The following is a 22,592-nucleotide window of genomic DNA, read 5'->3' as shown; positions in this document are numbered from 1 at the left end:
AGCTTTAGAACAGAATCCACCTCAACCACTTTGTTTTGGGTGACTGAAGTGAAAGTGAATAGAACACATGGAAGTGATTAGAAAAAGGAAAGAAGAATAACATTTTAATATTCAACAGACCTGATGACTGACATGGAAAATTAAACAGCAATAGGAAAGAAGAATAACATTTAAGACTCATATTCAACAGGCCTGATGGCTGTTATGGCAAGCACATACTATAGCACCATGCATGCTTGATAAGGTCACAGGTGGAATTGTACATTACCTGCATGAACTGAAGGTGGAAGTTAACAGGGTTATGTGAGCTCCTAGATTATTTGTTCAGTCAGTGTGATGATGGCTTCTGGTAGCTTCACTCAAGTTTCCTTCCAACCTACTCTAATAAAGTGTGTCGTGTCTGATGTGTGTGTATATGTGGCAAACCCAACCCAGCACTCCAAGATCACTTCCCCCCACACTCACAGAGAGACTTCTTGTCCTCTATCTCTCCCTCTCTCCCTTTCTCCCTCTCTCCCTCTCCCGCTGTACAAGAGAGCCCTTCATCAAATCAAGTCAAATCAAAGCAAATGCTGCGTTATTGGTGTGAATAAATGAACTTGTTACCAAAGCAATACGTGTAAGGCTCTCTAACTCTCTTAATAGACTGATTACATTCTCTCTCTCTCTCTCTCTCTCTCACTCACCTCCCTCTCCCTCTCTTTACATATTTTGTCATGTCAATAAAGCCTTTGAATTGAACTGAGAGAGAGAGAGAGAGGTGGAATAATGTTATCAAAAAAGCACGGTTTAATCACGCACATCCAAAAATAATATATTTAATGTTATCACTAATAAAAACATAATGAGCGTAAACAAATCGATTTTCTCCCCCCTCCAGTGTGCCATGCTGAATGAGAAGCTGGACTTGCTGGTGAAGGCCCTGAGCGAGGAGGCCGATGCCCAGCTGGTGCCCACGGGCTCCATGTCACCACGCTCCGAGGGCGAGGACGCGGACGGTGGCCACTCCTCCTCGGGCGACTCGCCCGGCGACGGCCCTGGGGTGCCCCGACCCTTCAGGAGCCGCGAGCAGCTGATGCTCAGGGCCAACAGCCTGAAAAAGGCCCTGCGCCAGATCATCGAGCAGGCCGAGAAAGGTACCCACACTGCCAACACCACACTTCACCATGACATCACTCCAGGCACTGCTGCATCAGTGCACAGGCACACAGAACGAAAGACAGACAGACAGACAGAGAGAGAGAGAGAGAGAGAGAGAGAGAGAGAGAGAGAGAGAGAGATAGAGAGAGATAGAGAGCATATTGTTAAAGTGGTTGGTGAGTGACCGCTGAGGGCCTGCAGCCTGAACAGCACCCTGTGGCAGATCATCGAGCAGGCCTAGAAAGGTACCCACTGACATCACATCACACAGACAGACAGGCAGGCAGACAGACAGAGAGACTGTTATCCCTTACATAACACTCTGTACTTTCTGATCATGCTAAATATATGCATACTAAAACTAAAGTAGTATACACGAATACATAAACAGAGATAAGATTGGTTTCACAGATTTCCTCAGATATCGGATCAAGGAGAACATTGGTGCCATTTAGATAGATACACAGACAGACAGACAGACAGACAGACAGACATACTGCTCTCTAACTTACTGGACCGTAAAAGTACATTGAAATTCTTGTGCTCACAGAGAGAGCTTTTTTGAGTCAAGAACAGTTTCCCATTAATCGTGATACAGTAAAATAGATCTACCCAATCCTAATATGCCATTACTCTTTCTCTTCATCTCTCTCTCTTTCTCTCTACTTCTCTCCTCTCTTGTTCCCTTCCTCCATCTTGCTCTCTGTCCTGGGCTCTGTCGGTCAGTGGTGGACGAGCAGAACAGGCACACCCAGGTGCAGCGCATGTCCTCCTGCTCCTCCATCAAGCGGCAGGGCAGCGAGGAACTCAAGGAGGCCGACACGCGTGAGTACAGCCGCAATTCCTGCACTGCCATGGAACACGGAGGAACAGAATGACGCCATTCCGGTTCCAGGCTTCCGCTTCCGAATTCTAGTAAAGGCCTGTGTGGCATTCAGTGGCATTCAAATGGCACTCTGTAGCATTCTTCCTCTGCCATGCATGTCACCACTGAGTGGGTGGAATGAGTTACTGGCACAAGCAGAGATAATGTTTGTTTCTCTTCTCGATTTCCTTCCTGTATGATTTGCTCTTCCCACACTAACAACATAACCCCTGAACTTTAACCTTTGACCTGTGTAGGTCAGGGCTGCATGAGTCCCACCTTTCCGACGCCCATCACCCTGGAGAAGTCGGAGAGCTTCAGTGCTGTGTCCTTCTCCGAGGACTCTGTGTAAGGATGGACATCATCGATCGATGTCTCTTTCTATCACATAATGGCTGCACTTAATGCCTGTAGATGACAGAGCAGAGCACACATATCAGCTTTGCCATCCTGATCTTAGTTCAACTGGTAGCACAATGTGCTGCCACACTAAGGTCACTCAGTCAGTTTCCACAGATACCTTACTCATGTTCTATGCATTCTCACGTTCTCCCCTGTCTCGGTTCTTCAGACTCTGCACTGAGAAGTGTGTGATGAACAACTACTTTGGGATCGGGCTGGATGCCAAAATCTCCCTGGAGTTCAACAACAAGAGGGATGAGCACCCCAAAAAGTGCAGGTACCCATCCTGCTGGCCAACCCAGCACCCTCATAACATCTGTTTCTGGGACAGAACATGTGTGCATCAGGGATGAGTAGAGAGACACACAAACACACAAAACACATGGCGAGTCAATGCTTCTAGTCAATGTATTTGGTGTGTCTAAAATAAGGAAGTCACCTGTACATCATATTCACCTCTTCAAACCGACTGAACCTGCAGACATAACAGCTGTCTCTAAGACCTGTGTACATCAGAATGAGTAGAGAGGCAAGCAAACACACAAAAGCATGCTTAGTCAATGCATTTGTTGTGTCTAAAGTAAGGAAATCACCTGTTCAGGTACAAACCCAGCGCCTTCATAACAGATAGATAGATAGATAGATAGATACTTTATTGATCCCCAGGGGAAATTCAAGGTCTCAGCAGCATACATACAACACAAACAAATTCTTTAACAGCAGAAAGAGTAATTAAAGTATATAATATAAAAACACAACTAAGCAGTAAGGACAGTAGAAGATAAAGAATATGCTAAATATACAAAAAAATACAAATGATACTAACTAACACTTAATCTAAATCAATTCTAAAAACAGTATCCACATAGTGGTGATTAATAAATCAGAGGCCCTTGCAATGACTGAGCCAGGGACTGAGCCTGTGATTCTCTGTGCATAGTAAGGTATGGTAAGGTGCTCTAAGGTGCTCTGTGTGAATGAGTGTCATGGTGGTAGTGCAATGGTGATAGTGGTCATGGTGATAGTGCAAATGAGTAAGTCAACAGTGCAACAATGCAGAAATAAAGTAAAGTAAGTCTATATATCTATATATCTATAACAGCTGTTTCTAAGACGGAACCTGTGTGTATCAGAACGAGTCTCAGACAAACACATAAAAGCACACACCTAGTCAATGCATTTGATGAAATTCCCTTGCCTGGATAAACCCAGACCAATTCAATTCAGATTTGCTAACAGGCTCATCTGAGTTTACCCAGGCTAGCAATGACCTGTTCAGCATCTTAACCACTTCGAGCAGACACATGCCCCAACTACTTCTAGTCATGCCTAGCTAATTCACTGACCAGGTTACACTCCGTTACATATGGGGCTTCTCTCTCCCTCTCCCTCTCTATCATCCTCTCCTCTTTTCTATCCTCTTTTTTGGACTCTCTCTTTCTCTCTATCTCATCCTTAATGCACTCTTATGCACGTTTTGACTCTTAACAGCAGTCGCACTAAAAACATGATGTGGTACGGCGTCCTGGGGACCAAAGAACTGGTGCAGAAGACCTACAAGAATCTGGAACAGAGAGTTCAGTTGGAGGTGAGAGAGATAGAGAGAGAGAGTGTGTGTGTGTGTGTGTGTGTGTGTGTGTGTGTGTGTGTGTGTGTGTGTGTGTGTGTGTGTGTGTGTGTGTGCATGTGTGTGTGTGTGTGCGTGCGTGCGTGCATATCTTGGGTTATGACAGTCTGTCCCCATATAATCTTGCTCAGGAATGAAGAGCTGATCTTTATCTTTTCATACCAAGCGCAGTCCATATCATTACCAGTAAACAATAGGAAACATTGCCAAAGAGGAACATCTGTGGGTTTTCTCAGTTCAGAGTGACGTCTTCAGCATCTAAACGTGGGCCAAGATGTAGTTCAGATATGTTATCAGTTGTAGTTTATGTTGGTTCGGCTGTCCTTTTGCCCTGTAAGTGGAAGATTACCAAGGCAATGTGGCTAGGGAGCGTGTGCAAGCCAGTGTTAATGATTTTCTGTAATGAGTGTTAACCAGCAGAGCAGAGACAGTCTCGTTTGTTTTAATTAATGGCTGTCAGAAAAGCAGACGTACAGTACACTTTGTTGCTTATGCTTTTAGTTCTCTCTCTACTTTGGTCACTATCGTTTCTCTCTCTCTCTCTCTCTCTCTCTCTCTCTCTCTCTGTCTCCATCTCTCTTTTTCCAACCCACCCTCCTCATTATATTCTCTTATACTCTGTCTTTTCCATCTGTTTGTCGGAATATTTTCCATGCTTCTTTCCTGTCCTTATTTCTCTCTCTCTCTCTCTCTCTCTCTCTCTCTCTCTCTCTCTCTCCTCAGTGTGATGGAGTGGCCATGTCCTTGCCCAGTCTTCAGGGTCTGGCTGTGTTGAACATCCCCAGCTATGCAGGGGGCATCAACTTTTGGGGTGGCACCAAGGAGGACAACGTGAGTCACTGCAGAGGTCCTTCCTGTATACGAGTTATACTATGGAGAACATACCATACATACTATCTGATAGCACATATATACTGCAGTGTATGCAGTGGTGTGGTCTACGTGATACGCAGGACTATGTAGTATACCCATTTAAAAAGCATCACCATCTCAGTATACCGATTTAATATAGGCAAGGATACATATTAACAATTGGGGTTGATCCCAGTATACCCACTACAGCTAACTGCTACATCCCAATATACCCACTAACACTTAACTAGACTACACCACCGAGTGTATGTGTATAAGAATATTGCATATGTTCATAATGAGTGAAACCTGTATTATACTCATTCAAACTTTGTTCAGTTTGTTTTTACACTGAAATTAAATGAATTTACCGCATGCTTAAATCTGCTGAAAAAAGGACCTAGCCTCTCTTCAACCTGTGAGTGTTGAAGCGGAGAATAATAATACAGGAAGCAGGGAAAGTCAAACAGTGGGTTGGAAAGAGGCCCAGATGTTACTTTACTGTGGTCACAGATCTCAAGCACCACTAGGACCTGCCAAGCATACTAACTACCTGGGGAACATAACTCACATACGGAGACATTTCCTCCTCCATTATACACACACACACACACACACACACACACACACACACACACACACACACACACACACACACACACACACACACACACACACACACACACACACACACACACACACACTAAAGTCTAGCTGCTCCGATCAGTCCCATGTTCTTTTTCTGCGTGCTCCGGTGCTTAATCTCCTGGCCCTATCGATGGGTCGCCGCGGTAACCTACACCATCCATCACCGGCAGGATCATGTACCTGCGTGTCCGCTTCCTCGTTTCATGAATTATGGAGACCGAACCGAAAAGGGAGATAACAAAGCTTTCACCAGCGTCTATTTTAAGCACACATGGGGGAAACGAATCCAGGCCATGAACCTGTGCTGGAGCAAAGGCTAGATAGCTGATAGCATAGTCTGCATAGTTCAACAGTTACACTTACAGATACACTTACAACCACGTCTCTTCATTTCTACTGGTCCTGCTACGGTTCCCTTTAAGAATGAGATAAAGAACAAATGAAAGGTTCAGATGCAAAACCACTGAAGTTGAATTGTGATACATTTACAGAAATATGTTTATGTATCTTTGTATTTGATTTATTTTCATTTAATAAAAAACAACCCCACGGCAGTTTAATATAAATTACAGAGGACTGACCAAATAAACAATTTTAATGTGATTTTTGCATACTTGTGGACTCAACTGTTTTTGCATCCCTAAGTCCATTAAGATTTGTTTAATATGTATTACGTAAAGAGAAAATGAGGTGTGCATCTTTAAATAGAGGTTTGAAAATTTTTTTGTGGATATGTGTTGATGTAAATGGGGTATTTTTTTGTCTTGTAGAATTTCGGAGCGCCGTCGTTTGATGATAAGAAGCTAGAGGTGGTGGCCGTGTTCGGAAGCATGCAGATGGCCGTGTCTCGGGTCATCAACCTACAGCACCACCGCATCGCACAGGCATGGGATCTCGCTCTCTCGTTCTCACACACACACACACACACACACACATCTGTGTGACCACAATATCCATCTGCGGACTCGTCTCTCTCAAGAAATATATGCACACACACACACACAATACTGTGACATCGTAAGTGCACATTGATCTATGACATCCAATATAATTAGATAGAAACACAAAGTCAAACATGATCTTGAAATATGACCAAACATGATCCTCATTTTTCCTATTACACACACACACACACTCTCACACACACACACACACACACACACACACACACACACACACACACACACACACACACACACACACACACACACACACACACACACACACAGGTCAGAATCCATTTGGTGGATGATCATATTATGCACATCATAATAAAGTAGACACAGACATATTGTATAGCAATACAAATCATTCCTCATATGGAACTACGGTAACACTTTACTTGACGAGTGGGTTCATAACACATTCATAGCAGCTGTCATAAACTGCACATAAAGCATTCATGACTGTTTCATGAGACATGACTCAACATTCATACCAAACCTTTCATGAATGTGGAAGACAGAACGACGACAACTTGTCAAAATAAAAGTCCAACAATCGCAAAGCAGCATTGCGGTTTTTGATCCAAACTTCTTACCTGATCACGTCACATCTGAGTCAATGGGCTACTCTAGTGCCAAAAAGACAGAACATGGTCAAGCAAATAATTTTTGTTTCATAAAAATGTATTTGTTTTATGATGTAACCTTTGCAGATGATTTCTCATCTTTTGCTAGTGAGAATGTCCAACCGTTCCAGGTTACACAAATACGGGTCAAACTCAATGATTACAAATACTTCACAACTTGTATAGTAAAGTGACATTCGATGTAGACTTCATAAGATATTCATGAAATATTTACAAAGGCTGGAGAGATTAAATTAATGGTATCCAGGTTACACAAATATGGGTCAGCTCAATGTAGGCCAGTTTACCTTTGTGATTGTTGGACTTTTATTTTGACAAGTTGTCATCGTTCTGTCTTCCACATTCATAAAAGGTTTGGTATGAATGTTGAGTCATGTCTCATGAAACAGTCATGAATGCTTTATGTGCAGTTTATGACAGCTGCTATGAATGTGTTATGAACTCACCCTTCAAGTAAAGTGTTACCGGAACTACAAACAACCACATAGAACAGTAAGCATATACTCATACACACATACACAGATGTATGCATCCTGGGCCATGCTGTACACAAACACATCCACACACACACACACACACACACACACACACACACACACACACTCTCACACACACACACACACACACACACACAGAGAGAGAGAGAGAGATAGTCATGGTCTATGTCTAGCTTAATGAGTACAAGAAAACATCCATTTGTAATTACCCTACAGTACAGTAAGTGCCTGGAGCATAGTTAGCGACTTCTTGATTGAAACAGTGGCACTGGGCCCTGTAATTCAACATTGCAGACAGGCAAAGAAAGGCATAATTGAACTTATAAGTACTCACATAGATAAAGATACATACTTTCTTTCAACCTTCTGTTCACACATGTACACACACACACACACACACACACACACACACACACACACACGCTTGCATACACACTCTCACACACACACACACACTCACACACATACTCACACACACACTCACACACACACACAAACACACACACACACACACACACACACATCTGTATCACACTAACGGGTGGAGTGTGTGGCTGCAGTGTCGGCAGGTGAAGATCACGATCCTGGGTGATGAAGGCGTACCTGTGCAGGTGGATGGGGAGGCCTGGATTCAGCCCCCTGGGATCGTCAACATCGTCCACAAGAACCGCGCCCAGATGCTCACCAGAGACAGGGTGGGTATAGCACCACTCTCACTGGACACGAGGCGAGGGGAGGAGAGGAGAGAGGGAGAGAGAGGGGAGGAGAGTATAGTATAGTAAGGAGAGCAGAAAAAGTTCACCCATTTTCTCTGCACCTCTTTAACCATCTGGTCTGGGGGCTCCAGTACAGCGAGCTTGTGCCATAACGTGGAAGCAGCCAGGTTTATTTGTGACCAGGACCCTACCCCTGTAGGATAGCTCAGGTAATAGCCAGTTCCATTTAGACAACTTGGCAGCCACCTTCTCCGGCAATCCCTCCCAATTCTTGAGTCTACAATCCTGTCTCCCTAAAAACACCCCCAGAAATGTAACCTTCATGAAAACCCTAAAACAACCCTTCATGTCCCCACTGCAAGCCCCCTGGAAGTGAAAGTGCCCCCTCTCCAGCCCACCCACCCATAATAAACCTTTCACTTTTGCCCCAGTTGACCCGCGCTGATGAGGCTATACACCTCAAGACCCCCGGATGGTGTTGTAACGTCATCCTTTCCTGAAATAAAAACAGGAAAGAAATCCAGGGACAGCAGCACCCTTTAACCTTTACTTTAGAAGACACAGCAACGGCTCTATTGCACGGCTGCACAGCTGCCCTGGAGGGAGGGAGGGAGGAGAGGAGGAGAAGAGGGGATGGAGGGAGAGGGAGGAGAAGGGGGGATTGGAGGGAGAGGGAGGAGAGGAGGATAAGGGGGGATGGAGGGAGAGGAGGAGAGGAGGAGAAGGGGGGATGGAGGGAGAGGAGTGGGAGAAGGAAGGATAGAGGGCCCTATCATGACAGTCAAAAGCGCATCGTCACTCGTCAAAAGCTTATTCAAATTTAGTAAGATGTCCAGTCCACATTGGGAGTGTTTTCGTTATCAAACGTCGAGCAACAAGGTGTTCCTAGGTTTTTTAATCAGTCATGGGTGTGTTTGGGGCGTAACATCATTTAAACCAATGAGAAGGACATCTTGTCATTCCCTTTAACGGCGCAAAGCGCGATGTCAAATAAATGCATCTGTATTTTGACATTCAACGACGCATTTGAAGGAGGCTGTTTGCGAGACCGTATGGAATTCCACTAAACCATGCTTTACTAAAACCTAGCATAGCCCTCACGCATTTGCACTCCTCTATTATTTGAACTCATTGGCAAAGTGAAACTAACTTCACCATGGTGTCAGTCAACAACAAGACAGTTATATGCAGTTACTTTCACTATTGCCTGACAATGGGTTCGAAAACATAGGCTGAAAAAGCAACACTTCCCCTAATATTGCTCAAATGATTATCCTGCAGAGGAGTTGCTTATATCTCGTGACAGTGCATCGTCAGCTGTGCTCCATACGTGTCTCTCGCTATCACTTTTACCGTCATTACCCATTTGCAAATGATGGTGAATAACTATGTACAGTATTTCGTAATATCTTTATTTTAATTATGTTTCCTATTGTAATCGTGCAATTTGTAATGTTTTGCTTGGACGTGGCTGGTGTGCGATGATTGGTGCACCCGCCAATATGACTGTTGACAATGCCCTCTTAAAATAACATATAAACAACTCGCCATAGACTTCTGACCAGGTGTACAATAGCGATTTTTAGACAATACACTAAGCCAGTCCCTAAGTTGTTAATTGCCACACGCCTGGGCACATTGTTTAAAAATGAAACGTGCAAAATAAGGAATTAAACTTTGCGCCGGGTGGAAAACGAGTTTTACGCCATGCGCCAGTGTGCAAAATACAGCCCAGAGGGTGAGGGGAGAGAAGGAGAAGGGATGATAGAGAGAGGAGGAGAGAGAAGGGAGGATAGAAGGAGAGGGGAGAGGAGGAGAGAAGAAAAGGGGGGATAGAGGGCGAGGGGAGAGGAGGAGGGGAGAGAAGGGATGATAGAGGGAGAGGAGGAGAGGAGAGGAGAGAAGGGGAGATAGAGGGTGAGGGGAGAGGAGGAGAGAAGGGAGGATAGAGGGAAAGGAGGAGAGGAGAGAAGGGAGGATAGAGGGCGAGGGAAGAGGAGGAGAGAAGAGAAGGGAGGATAGAGGGCGAGGGGAGAGGAGGAGAGGAGAGAAGGGAGGATAGAGGGCGAGGGGAGAGGGAGGAGAGGAGGAGGAGAGGGGGAGAGGAGAGGAGAGAAGAGAAGAGAAGGGAGGATAGAGGGAGAGGGAGGAGAGGAGAAGGTGAGGGGGAGAGGAGTATTGCTTTACAGTCAAAAACCAATAACATAACACAGCAATAAAAGTAAGAGTTATAAAACTAAAACTAAAACAGTTAGTAATGAAACATTAGAGAAATGAGTTTTGAACAATGTGGGTCACCCTTCAGAAGGGACCCTTTTTCATGTGCATGAGAAATGAGTTTTTTAATAAAAGAAGTATTTTCATTTTTCTGGGGTGGTCAGAACTTTGAGAGCACGCTGAAGTCGTGGGAGGACAAGAAGAAGGGCGACAGCTACGGCTCGGCTCGGCCACGCCTCAATTCCCAGCAGTCCATGGAGTACCTCAGCGAGGAGGAGTGCGCCCAGGTGCAGCAGCTCGGCATCGTGGCCGACACACTCATCAACAGGTGTGTGTGTGTGTGGATGTGTGTGTGTGTGTGTGTGTGTGTGTGTGTGTGTGTGTGTTGTGTGATTGTGTGTATGTTATGTGTTTGTGTGTGTGTTTGTTGTGTGTTTGTTGTTGTGTCTGTATGTGAAGAAAAAAACATTGTTAACAATGCATGTTGTGATTGTGTTGGGTCTATGCGGATGTACCTGGAATGTGAAGCTTAGTGTATATTTCCCCTGTTTGAGTGTGCAGTAAGGAAGCAGACAGAATATAAAATGATCTTTCCAATAATCACTGCGTGTTGTTGCCTTTTCTCCCCAGGATACGCGAGGCAGCTAAGAGCCATAAGGTGGTGGAGCAGGAGCTGGCCCATGCGGTCAACGCCACGGCCCTGGCCCTCACAGAGGGCTTCCCATCCAAACCATCCAGCCCAGAGGTAGAACTGCATTACCCACAATCCTTGCAGCAGACACATACAGATCGTGCCTACCAGTAATGGCTTGTTACAACCCGTAACTCGTGAAATGATGCAACTTCCTTGTGGAACCCGGTTTGCATTTACGTTTATCAGTCAGAGTCAGAGAGCCAATAGACGCCCTCCAGGAAAGCTATTGTTGCGACAGCGTTTGTTTTTAGCAACACAGCAACATTGCTAGCCACTTTTACCAACACCAATGGATAAACAACACATTACACAATATTCCACACACAACAAGACAATATAACTAATGTATTTCTAAAATTTCAGTCATACAGTATAACATTTGATACTGAGTTGGTCTCATGTTTGGCTGGTAATGTTCCATCCGTAAGACAGGAGGATGGAATTAGATCAGTGTTTACTGTGGAAGTGTTGGTATATAATTCAGCATGTAAGACTCGCACAATGTTCTATTCTCTTTGTTTGTATCCCAAACGTGTGAAGGTGTTCACTCATCTAGGCCCTTAAAGACACAAACAACACTCGCTGTCCTCTCGCTCTGCAGGGTTGATTTAATAATGGATTGAGGGTCTTCTGAATACTTCATGGCACTCTCTGTGTAATAGACAATGCCTCAGAGCTCCTCGTGCCCAGTTCTTTGTGTGTGAGTTTTATAGCTTTTCATGTGCTTCTTAATTTCTTTTGCGGCCCAAAAGCAACATTTTACAGCTCCGCGAGCTGCTCGGCTAATTAGAATGCATGGATTTCCACAGGAGGGAGATTATGGGGCGGCTTTGCCAAACTCAATTTGGCCTACGACAGGCGAGGAGATTGGGTTGTGAAATTGACGTACAGTCCTACCCTGAGAAATGTTGCTGCTGCTGCTGCTGCTGCTGCTACTACTACCACTAAACCCTGTGTGCGCACGTGTGTGGCGGAATGATAGATTTAAAATCCAATTTTGGCAAATTGAGTTGTTGGCTACTCCAGTCGTTGAAATATTTCAAAAGAACCAAGCATTGTGTTGAACAACGGGTGATATGTAGGTCCTGTAGTTCATTGGGTAATGAGTAACAGCATCACCACTTAAGCCAGGACTACATTTCCCATGGGCCTTAGACAGGCTTACCTTGGATTCCCAAAGTTTATCTGTTTGTCTATTTACTGTAAGTTGAGAAGATTTTACGAAAACAAACACATAACAGTCAACATCAAGGATAGCATACACAACAGCACACACACACAATAGCATGCACACAAGCACACACACACACACACACACACACACACACACACACACACACACACACACAGACACACACTCCCAGTTGCTATTAATTAACACAGCTGATACTAATGATCAAGGCCATGATTAATTCATTAAGGAACATAATGACTATGTGAACAGGGCAGGGAGAGAGTGTTAACATGCAGTCCAAGTCTCCCAGGACCAGCCCTGTCAACACACACACACACACACACACACACATACACACACACACACAGTCCAAGTGTCTCTCATAAAAGCAGCTCTAATGACCCCTACTGAGATTGTAACCTACTTCATGTGTGAATCCCATCTGTGATACACACACGCACGCGCACACACACACACACACACACACACACACACACACACACTCATGCTGTGCTGTTCCCCTGCAGTGTCTGAGTCGCAGCGCAGCAGTGGAGATTGTCAACACCAGCAAGGTGCTCCAGCAGGAGACCCGGACGCTTCTGGAGGGGAAACTACTGGTGAGGGCTCAATCAGGGCTCAATTAGGGCTCAATTAGGGCTCAATCAGAGCTCAATTAGGGCTCAATCAGGGCTCAATCAGAGCTCAATCTCACACTGCAGTCTATGAATCTCACAATGACGTTGTAAATATGGGGATTACTGTTATTTATGTAGTATACAGTATTGTATAAGGTATAATTATTCTATTTATTTTAAGTGTATTTAAGTATTTTCAGAATAATTATATGTGTACCATTTATAATCAATTAATTGTAGTTGCAGTACTTTTTATGTTTTAATGGTCTACAGTTCTTGATCTTAGGATCAGGTCTCACAATGTAAACAGTTTTTATTAATTATTTAGTGCTTAATGGCTCAGAGAAGCTGGAGTCATCTCAGGTTCAGGTCTAGAGATGTACAGTATGTGTGTAACTGTGAGTGTGTGTGTGTGTGTGTAGTGTTTGAGAGGATATTGTATGCGTATAAAAACGTGAGTGTGTGAGTGTGTAGTATTTCAGAGGATATTGTATGCGTATAAACGTGAGTGTGTGTGTGTAGTGTTTGAGAGGATATTGTATGCGTATAAACGTGAGTGTGTGTGTGTAGTGTTTGAGAGGATATTGTATGTGTATAAACGTGAGTGTGTGTGTGTGTGTAGTGTTTGAGAGGATATTGTATGCCTATAAACGTGAGTGTGTGTGTGTGTAGTGTTTGAGAAGATATTGTATTCGTATAAACGTGAGTGTGTGTGTAGTGTTTGAGAGGATATTGTATGCGTATAAACATGAGTGTGTGTGTAGTGTTTGTGAGGATATTGTATGCGTATAAACGTGAGTGTGTGTGTGTAGTGTTTGAGAGGATATTGTATGCGTGTAAACGTGAGTGTGTGTGTGTAGTGTTTGAGAGGATATTGTATGCTTACAGTATAAACGTGAGTGTGTGTGTGTGTGTAGTGTTTGAGAGGATATTGTATGCGTATAAACTTGAGTGTGTGTGTGTGTGTGTGTGTAGTGTTTGAGAGGATATTGTATGCGTATAAACGTGAGTGTGTTTAATGTGCTTTCTGGTCCACAGCAGCTGGAGTCGTCTCAGGATCAGGAGCTGCGCTCCACCCTCAACAGCCTCGGAGCCGAGCTCCTCAAACTGGAGGACATCCACTGGATCTGTCCCAGCATACACTGCGCTGAAGAGGTGTGTGTATGTGTGTGTGCCTGTGTGTCTGTGTTTGTGTCTATGTGTGTTTGTGTGTGTGCTAGTTTGTGTGTGTGTGTGTGTGTGTGTGTGTGTGTGTGTGTGTGTGTGTGTGTGTGCCTGTGTTTCTGTGTTTGTGTCTATGTGTGTTTGTGTGTGTGTGTTTGTGTGTGTGTGTGTGTGTGTGTGTTTGTGTGTGTGAGTGTGTGTGTGTGTGCATGTGCGTGTGTGTGTGTGTGTGTGTGTGTGTGTGTGTGTGTGTGTGTGTGTGTGTGTGTGTGTGCATGTGCGTGTGTGTGTGTGTGTGTGTGTGTGCCTGTGTTGTGTGTGTGTTTCCTGTGTCAGATAACAGGGTGCAAATAGAGCTCCCTCCTAACACTTCCTACTAACTCTGTTATCATCTCGTATTCTCTCCCCCACCATTTCTTTGTTCTCTTTCTTTTCCTGTTTATTCCTTTCTTCTCCCAACTCCTCTTTCCATCTTCCATATCATCCCTCCATTTCATCCTTCTACCTTTCCCGACCCTTTTCTATCTGGCACATCCATGTGGTCTCTTTGTTCTCTCCTTCTTTCGTCTCTCCTCCACTTTTCTTCTCTTTGTCCTCCTATCCATCTTTACCACACCATCCATCCTCTCTTCCTCCTCTCTTCAACCCCTCCTCCCCCTCTTCCTCCCCTCCTCCTCCTCCTCCTCCTCCTCCTCCTCCTCCTCTGCTGTGGTAGGAGGCCTCCAGGGGAGGTGGCAAGAGCAGTATAAAGCTGAAGATCATGCCCAAGGCCAAGAAGGAGAGAGAGAAGCTCCACAAGCAGAAGTCCAACAGCTCCCTCTCAGGTACTGACCACTCCCATTATTTCAAGCCACGCCCACAATCCCATCTCAGGCACTGGCCACTCCCATTATTTCAAGCCACGCCCACAGTCCCATCTCAGGCACTGACCACTCCCATTATATCAAGCCACACCCACAGTCCCATCTCAGGCACTGACCACTCCCGTTCTCTCAAGCCACGCCCACAGTCCCATCTCAGGCACTGACCACTCCCGTTCTCTCAAGCCACGCCAATCACAATTCGAACCCATACTTGGACCAATCACATCCTCTATCCGGTCATACCCCCAGTCCAATCAGATCCTCTGACCAGCCATATCCCCGATCCAATCACATCCCTTCCCGATCTCTGTCCTTGCAGCACTGCTCAGCTGGAGGGTCTCACTTAGTGTGTTTTATGTTATATTCCGGAATATTCCGGAAGACGTCTATACTGTTTCAATAATATCTGGAAATACAGACATTTGTATGACCATTATTACTAATACTTATGCATTTAGCTGACACTTTCATCCAACGCGACTCACAGATACTCATCGCAGGGGCCTAGTCTCCTTGGGAGAATCATTCACCATTATGAATATAGATCCCTAGTCTTTCCTTAGGGCATCTCTACTGCTCCGGTGTTGACTTGTCCCCATACATGAGTCTCATAAGCCCTGTCAGGTGTAGGTGAGGTGTAGACCCAGGCAGGCATGGCCACATGCATGAGTCTCATAAGCCCTGTCAGGTGTAGGTGAGGTGTAGACCCAGGCAGGCATGGCCACATGCATGAGTCTCATAAGCCCTGTCAGGTGTAGGTGAGGTGTAGACCCAGGCAGGCATGGCCACATGCATGAGTCTCATAAGCCCTGTCAGGTGTAGGTGAGGTGTAGACCCAGGCAGGCATGGCCACATGCATGAGTTTCATAAGCCCTGTCAGGTGTAGGTGAGGTGGAGACCCAGGAAGGCATGGCCACATGCATGTATGTTGGGATCACACTGGCTCTCTGTTGTTTGTCTTCTGCTTCTCTCTTTGTGTTGGTGGTTTGCCTCAAGTGTATAGTACGTGCTGTGCTTTTTTATATTCCTTTTACGTCTGTCTGTCTGTCTGTCTTCTGTTTTTACACTGTGTCCTCGTTTGCTATTTGTTTGTCTTTTACTGTGTGTGTGTGTGTGCGCGCCCGTGTGTGTCTGTCCGTCTTTCTCCCTGTGTGTGTGCGTGTGTGTCTGTTCGTCTGTCTTCCCATGTGTGTGTCCATCTGTCTGTCTCCTCATGTGTGTGTGTGTGTGTGTGGTGGGGTGTGTGTGTTCCAAAGCAGAGAGGTGGGACTCAGTGGAGGTAGCTGATTGGCTGGATGCGCTGGGGTTAGGGGAGTACAAAGAGAGGTTTCAGCACATCCAGAGCTGGCAGCAGCTGGCGCAGCTTCAGAGGCAAGACCTTAAGGTACTGCATGCTCTGGGGGCCACTAGAGCTCACATCACCGCCATTTTGTTTCACAGCTTCAGAGGCAAGACCTTAAGGTACTGCAGGCTCTGGGGGCCACTAGAGCTCACATCACCGCCATTTTGTTTCACAGCTTCAGAGGCAAGACCTTAAGGTACTGCAGGCTCTGGGGGCCACTAGAGCTCACATCACCGCCATTTTGTTTCACAGCTTCAGAGGCAAGACCTTAAGGTACTGCATGCTCTGGGGGCCACTAGAGCTCACATCACCGCCATTTTGTTTCACAGCTTCAGAGGCAAGACCTTAAGGTACTGCATGCTCTGGGGGCCACTAGAGCTCACATCACCGCCATTTTGTTTCACAGCTTCAGAGGCAAGACCTTAAGGTACTGCAGGCTCTGGGGGCCACTAGAGCTCACATCACCGCCATTTTGTTTCACAGCTTCAGAGGCAAGACCTTAAGGTACTGCAGGCTCTGGGGGCCACTAGAGCTCACATCACCGCCATTTTGTTTCACAGCTTCAGAGGCAAGACCTTAAGGTACTGCAGGCTCTGGGGGCCACTGGAGCTCACATCACCGCCATTTTGTTTCAAAAATTACATAGTCAGGAGCCAATGCATCTTCAAAAAGTATTGTGGAGCTCACATCACCGCCATTTTGTTTCAAAAATTACATAGTCAGGAGCCAATGCATCTTCAAAAAGTATTGTGGAGCTCACATCACCGCCATTTTGTTTCAAAAATGACATAGTCAGGAGCCAACGCATCTCCAAAAAGTATTGTGTATAACCTGTCCTTATAGCATAATTGTCAATGCATTCCGGCAATGTAATTTAATTCCAAAAATTCAAATTCAATTTCAAATGTATTTTAAGAGTTCAGTACACAGACACTTTTGCATGTTCAGATGACGGTTTAAGTTGCTTCGCATGAACAATCGTGTTGAAATGCACTTTGAGATAAAACGTTGAACTAAATAGTTGATCTCCATTTAGTGTGTGCACTTTGTGATGTAGCCTACACAATCCTTGTGCAGTAGAACAGTAGCAGCCTACTATTTTACTGGGAGAAGAGGGAAAAGTGTCATTTAATTCCATTTTGAACTGCAATATCAACCTTCAAGCTGCATCCTCTTCAATCAGCATCAATATCAATATCTATTTATCAATAGTTTCTAAAAATCATCATGTCATCATTTAAGGGGTTATTTTTCCTTTCATAGGGCCCAACATTTCTAGCGCCACCCCTGCATAGGATTTGCCTGCGTGTGATGTGAATGTATTCAGTAGCTGACACTATAGTACTCTAATCCATCATTAATCAGTGAGTCAGTTCAACAGTCGGTCTTATTCACATGGGGGAAATAATATCAGGCTTTGGTGTCTTCCATTGTTAACCTCAAATTCACACAACACCCAGGAGACCATGTGTGTGGTGTTGGTGCAGGGGTAAGGTGTGATCTTGCCATGTGTGTGGTGTTGGTCCAGGGGTAAGGTGCGATCTTGCCATGTGTGTGGTGTTGGTGCAGGGGTAAGGTGTGTTCTTGCCATGTGTGTGGTGTTGGTGCAGGGGTAAGGTGTGATCTTGCCATGTGTGTGGTGTTGGTGCAGGGGTAAGGTGTGTTCTTGCCATGTGTGTGGTGTTGGTGCAGGGGTAAGGTGTGTTCTTGCCATGTGTGTGGTGTTGGTGCAGGGGTAAGGTGTGATCTTGCCATGTGTGTGGTGTTGGTGCAGGGGTAAGGTGTGTTCTTGCCATGTGTGTGGTGTTGGTGCAGGGGTAAGGTGTGTTCTTGCCATGTGTGTGGTGTTGGTGCAGGGGTAAGGTGTGATCTTGCCATGTGTGTGGTGTTGGTGCAGGGGTAAGGTGTGTTCTTGCCATGTGTGTGGTGTTGGGTTGGGGGGGGGGGGGGGGGTGCGTGTACAGTACGTGCTGATGTAGCCTGTCAGAGGTGAACTCTTGTAAAGGGTGGTGTGACATTGATAGCTTATAGAGACACATACTGTATTGGTAGGTTTATATAGAGGTTTTCAAAAACAAGTCGGACCACTGGAAAAATCCTATAACCCCATGCGCTTCCTCTGGCCGGTTTCAGGGGGTCAAGTAAGCCCCTCGATATCTTGTTCCACACTGCACCTCACCTGTATCCATCCTGAATGTCACACCTGTTCCAGGTGTTGCTCTCGTCTGTCAGCCTCAGGTCCTTCTGTGAGTGCAGCAGGTCTTTGAACCTGTGACCTTGGCAGCTCCACTACCAAGCTGCTCTCTGTGCACACATATAGAAGTGGACGCTGGGACATGGTGTAACATAATACCGCGCTACTGCACTGAGGCCTCAAACCCAAGACTCTTGAGGTGAAGGGCAAGGATTCTACTACTGCACTGCCCTCAAGCTTCTTGCTGCATGTATATATTATATATATCACATGCATATATAATATGTATAACAGCCTGAGCTGGGTTTTGAACCAATGCCATGGGCATGTGGTGCCAGGACTCTAAGCACTGAGCCACTAGCATAACTAACCACAATGTGTTCTCTGTGTATATTATATTATGGAGCAAAGTGGTTTTCAAAGTGGGGGCCACGAGGAGGTGCCAACGGGGGCCACAGCAAGTTGGAAGGAAAAATAAAAGCAAACAAATAAGTAAAAATAAAAACACACAAATATACACATTATTGTAAGTGTTAAAATACCATTATAATAATTAAATACCATTATAATAATTACGTTGCATATCTGAATATTATATTTTCCATGATAATGTTTCGGATTGGCTGGTATTGGGGCGGGGGTCGTCACTCCACGTCATGTGCGGTGTATATTTTTCCTGCTTTTTTTTTACCTTTGCCAATCACATCCGTGCTCTTTTTACTGGCAAAACACTTTTTGTGTGTTTTGTGTGTGTGTGTGTGTGTGTGTGTGTGTGTGTGTGTGTGTGTGTGTGTGTTTGTGTGTAGTATGTCTAGCTACCACTTTCTACTAGCAAACCACTACAATTAGTGTGCATTACTGTGTGTGTGGTGTGGTTTAGATACTAAACCATTCGTTGTGTCTGTCTGTCTGTCTGTCCCCAGGATCTTGGGATTTCAAAAGTGGGCCATGTGAGGCGGATTCTGCAGGCAATTAAGGATCTGGGAGAGCCGCTTTAACGCTGGGGCCGCTTTGACCTCACACCCAGCAGGTGGCGCTGTTGATGCCGGACGCAAGGGAGGACAGGGAACGCGTCAACCATCCCCTGCTCACCTTTTCTCCAACAAAGAGTGGGGAGCTACTGCTATCAAGTCCTGCTATCGTCCCTGAATTGCATAGCATTGCATTGCATCGACGTTGTGGTCACATTCGTTTGCCGTTTCGTTTTTTGCCCTGCAGATGTGCGTTTGATTGCCTCGAGCGTGGGCAAAGATTACCAGTCAGTGGAGGAAGGGGGGGAACCCCCCCCCCCCAAAGCCATCTAGTCGTCTTTATTTCTCTCTTTTTTCCGCTCGCTTGTATTTCTGCTTCTCACCTGACTTAGTATGTTTACTTAAGATTCCTTGCATGAAGTTACACATTTTTTTGGTACTCAAATAACAATGTTACACTCTCTATCTCTCTCTCTCTTTTTCTCTGTATTACTCATCAGAAGCCATGGGACAATTTATTTCCTCCTCTTGAAAAATCTCAGACTTCTTACTTTCTTCCTTTTGCCAATAAGAACAAAAAAACTGTAAGATTTCAATGTCTGTGGAAAAAGAAACAAACCAACCAACAAAAAAAAAAAAAATTCACGCACACACACATAGTCTTGAATGTAACCTTTGGACTTTGATTATGGCTGGGCTCTATGTAGACCTATTGAGTACTATTTAATCCCCTTTAGAAGATCAATGTCCTTGCATGCCTTCCAGTGCTGCTGTCTGTGTGGACTAAACGCAGTAAGATTTTAATACCGCTCCCATTCTTTCTGAAAAGAGACTTGAAAAAACTCTTATTTTTCTGCTGGATGGCTGTTGTTCCAGTAGCTTCAGTGATGTAAAGTACATTTGTGCCAATTTCATTTTGAGTGCAGTGGTTTAACTTACAAGTGAGCTATTTTTTTTCATAGAGATTTTTTCCTTTGTGTGTGTGTGTGTGCACGTGTGTGCGTGCGTGTGTGTGTGTGTGCGTGTGGGTGTGTGTGTGCAAACAGATGCTGTACATCACGCATTTCAAAATGATTTTATCTTGCCTTGCACTTTAAGAAAAAAGGAGTTACTTAAATGCAAAAATTTTTATGTGTGGTACAAATATCCTGTAATATGTTTTTATAAATGTAATAATAGATTAAGGACCCCCACCCTCTGTATTTATGGCAAATCTGTAAAAGGAATTGTGAAAACGTACACATTATATATATATATATATATATATATATATATGAAACATATAGTATAACATAAATGAATGTGAAGATATATACAGATGTATCTCTTGAAAGGGTTGTGTGCTCCCCTTCCCTGTGTTGAGTTTCCTGGAAGCTTGATCTTCTCCAAAGTGAACTAAAAACATAGACCTTGATATTGCGTAATCTATTGACATATGAAGAGTATTTATTTATTAACTACTGAAAGCGTCACTGCCTGTAATGCGAGCGGACTGTGTTATGGGGGTACGGCCCTAATCTGCGCCGAGTCGGCTACGAATCGGGCACAAACCACTTCCTGTACGGAAAGACTGGTTTAGAGCGTAGAGGTACGAAGAATCTATTTTGTCAGGAATTTTTAGAGGACCTTAGTGGAATGCTTTCTGACTGGCTGTGTGTTGCAGAACGTGGTCGATGTTGGATGGGCACAAGCCAAAGTTGAGCAGCACTCCACGATGGGAAGTGTGTGTGTGTGTGTGTGTGTGTGTGGGGGGGGGGGGGGGGGGGGGGTTGGGGGGTTGTTTATTGCTGGGCACAGATGTGTGGAAGAAAGATTTCTGTGTGGCTGGTCGTTCTCTGCGCTGGAAGCTTACGTGTTTGTTTCACTCGTTTGTGTTGAAAAATTATGATCTTGAAGATGTTACCAGACAATGTGTGTGCTATCTATCCTCATTGGTGTAAGTACAGAACTAAACTTAACAGTCACTTCCTTTGTGTCTTAGATTCTACTGGTGGGCGTTGGGGGTGCGGGGGCAGGGTGGGTGGAAGGGGGGGGGGGGGGGTAACGTGGTAGACTAAAACAACATGGCAGCTACCACTTGATCAGCTATAACCAAGACTTGACTTCAAATCTAGGCTTTGTCTGAACCAGAGTGACCTACTATTATCCGGGGTGATGTTGCTGGTGTGGCCAGCATGGTTGATTTCTGGGGACAAAGTTAGATTATGCAAGTTACGACTACTCCACTTCATTGCCCAAAGTATTCATTTCCATAAAGTGTCTTGGTACAACGTGCTCATCGGAAACCTATATTTCTGTCATTGTCCTATATTCCCATGTGGGTCTCCTGTAATGGAAGTTGGCAGCAATCATAGCAGTGGCAGCAGCATCAATCAGGGAGATGGAAGAATATCAGAGGTGAATCATGCAAACATATTAGTTTTGGGTTCTCTTATTTCCACACTGTTACTGATGAGATATAGATATGACATCTGTGTGTATATATACAATATAATATCTAATAAGATCATAGGCATTTGCATCTGAAATTCAAGGGCTAAACTCTACTGCAAAAAATAAATAAATAAAGTAAAAAGTAATATCACTCCACGAGGACATATCATGCAGAAGTTAGTCTTTTTTTACAGATGAAATGATGTTAGATGATACTATGATGTGTGGGGTCAAAACTACATACAGTTGTTGAGGATGCTGTCAGTTACATTATAGAACTAACTTCATCTCCCACAATGAAATTAAACCAATCAGACTGATTGTTTGCTCATAGAGAATGCTGTGTGTGACAATATGACTACTAGGAAAATGTTCCTGCTTTAACACGTTAGCCACTGGTGTAAACATTCAGAGAAAATGGTCATTTGTATACCTTTTTGTAATTTCTTGTCAAGTTTACATCTGTGTACATCAACAGCTATTTATTGCTAAAGCTTGGCGCTTGTTTGTGTCCAGGTCTGAAATGACATGGGTAAATGATATATATTCCATTGTATCCCACTTAAC

General features: G+C 44.6%; 1 protein-coding gene across 8 annotated transcripts in view; it reads left to right on the top strand.

The window, feature by feature from the left end:
* The window catches only part of si:dkey-172j4.3 (diacylglycerol kinase delta), an 87,715-nt gene extending 66,702 nt beyond the window's left edge, over positions 1 to 21,013 (top strand). For 3 of the 8 annotated variants that reach the window (XM_042069740.1, XM_042069739.1, XM_042069738.1), the window contains 15 exons: positions 881 to 1,136; positions 1,867 to 1,965; positions 2,263 to 2,353; positions 2,577 to 2,684; positions 3,899 to 3,995; positions 4,758 to 4,865; positions 6,305 to 6,418; positions 8,183 to 8,317; positions 10,720 to 10,883; positions 11,186 to 11,300; positions 12,951 to 13,040; positions 14,097 to 14,213; positions 14,938 to 15,046; positions 16,342 to 16,469; positions 19,545 to 21,013. In XM_042069740.1, the coding sequence (XP_041925674.1) occupies positions 881 to 1,136; positions 1,867 to 1,965; positions 2,263 to 2,353; positions 2,577 to 2,684; positions 3,899 to 3,995; positions 4,758 to 4,865; positions 6,305 to 6,418; positions 8,183 to 8,317; positions 10,720 to 10,883; positions 11,186 to 11,300; positions 12,951 to 13,040; positions 14,097 to 14,213; positions 14,938 to 15,046; positions 16,342 to 16,469; positions 19,545 to 19,619 (1,806 nt within the window). In that variant the 3' untranslated portion in view covers positions 19,620 to 21,013. The remainder of the gene's footprint in view (positions 1 to 880; positions 1,137 to 1,866; positions 1,966 to 2,262; positions 2,354 to 2,576; positions 2,685 to 3,898; positions 3,996 to 4,757; positions 4,866 to 6,304; positions 6,419 to 8,182; positions 8,318 to 10,719; positions 10,884 to 11,185; positions 11,301 to 12,950; positions 13,041 to 14,096; positions 14,214 to 14,937; positions 15,047 to 16,341; positions 16,470 to 19,544) is intronic. The other 5 variants (XM_042069745.1, XM_042069743.1, XM_042069741.1 and 2 more) reach the window with 4 other exon arrangements.
* The last annotated feature ends 1,579 nt before the right edge of the window (positions 21,014 to 22,592 follow it).

This window comes from Alosa sapidissima, chromosome 18, assembly GCF_018492685.1.
Source record: "Alosa sapidissima isolate fAloSap1 chromosome 18, fAloSap1.pri, whole genome shotgun sequence".
Classification (NCBI taxonomy): Eukaryota; Metazoa; Chordata; class Actinopteri; order Clupeiformes; family Clupeidae; genus Alosa; species Alosa sapidissima.
Note: the sequence above shows the minus strand (reverse complement) of the source record. Positions and strands in the feature narration are given on the sequence as shown.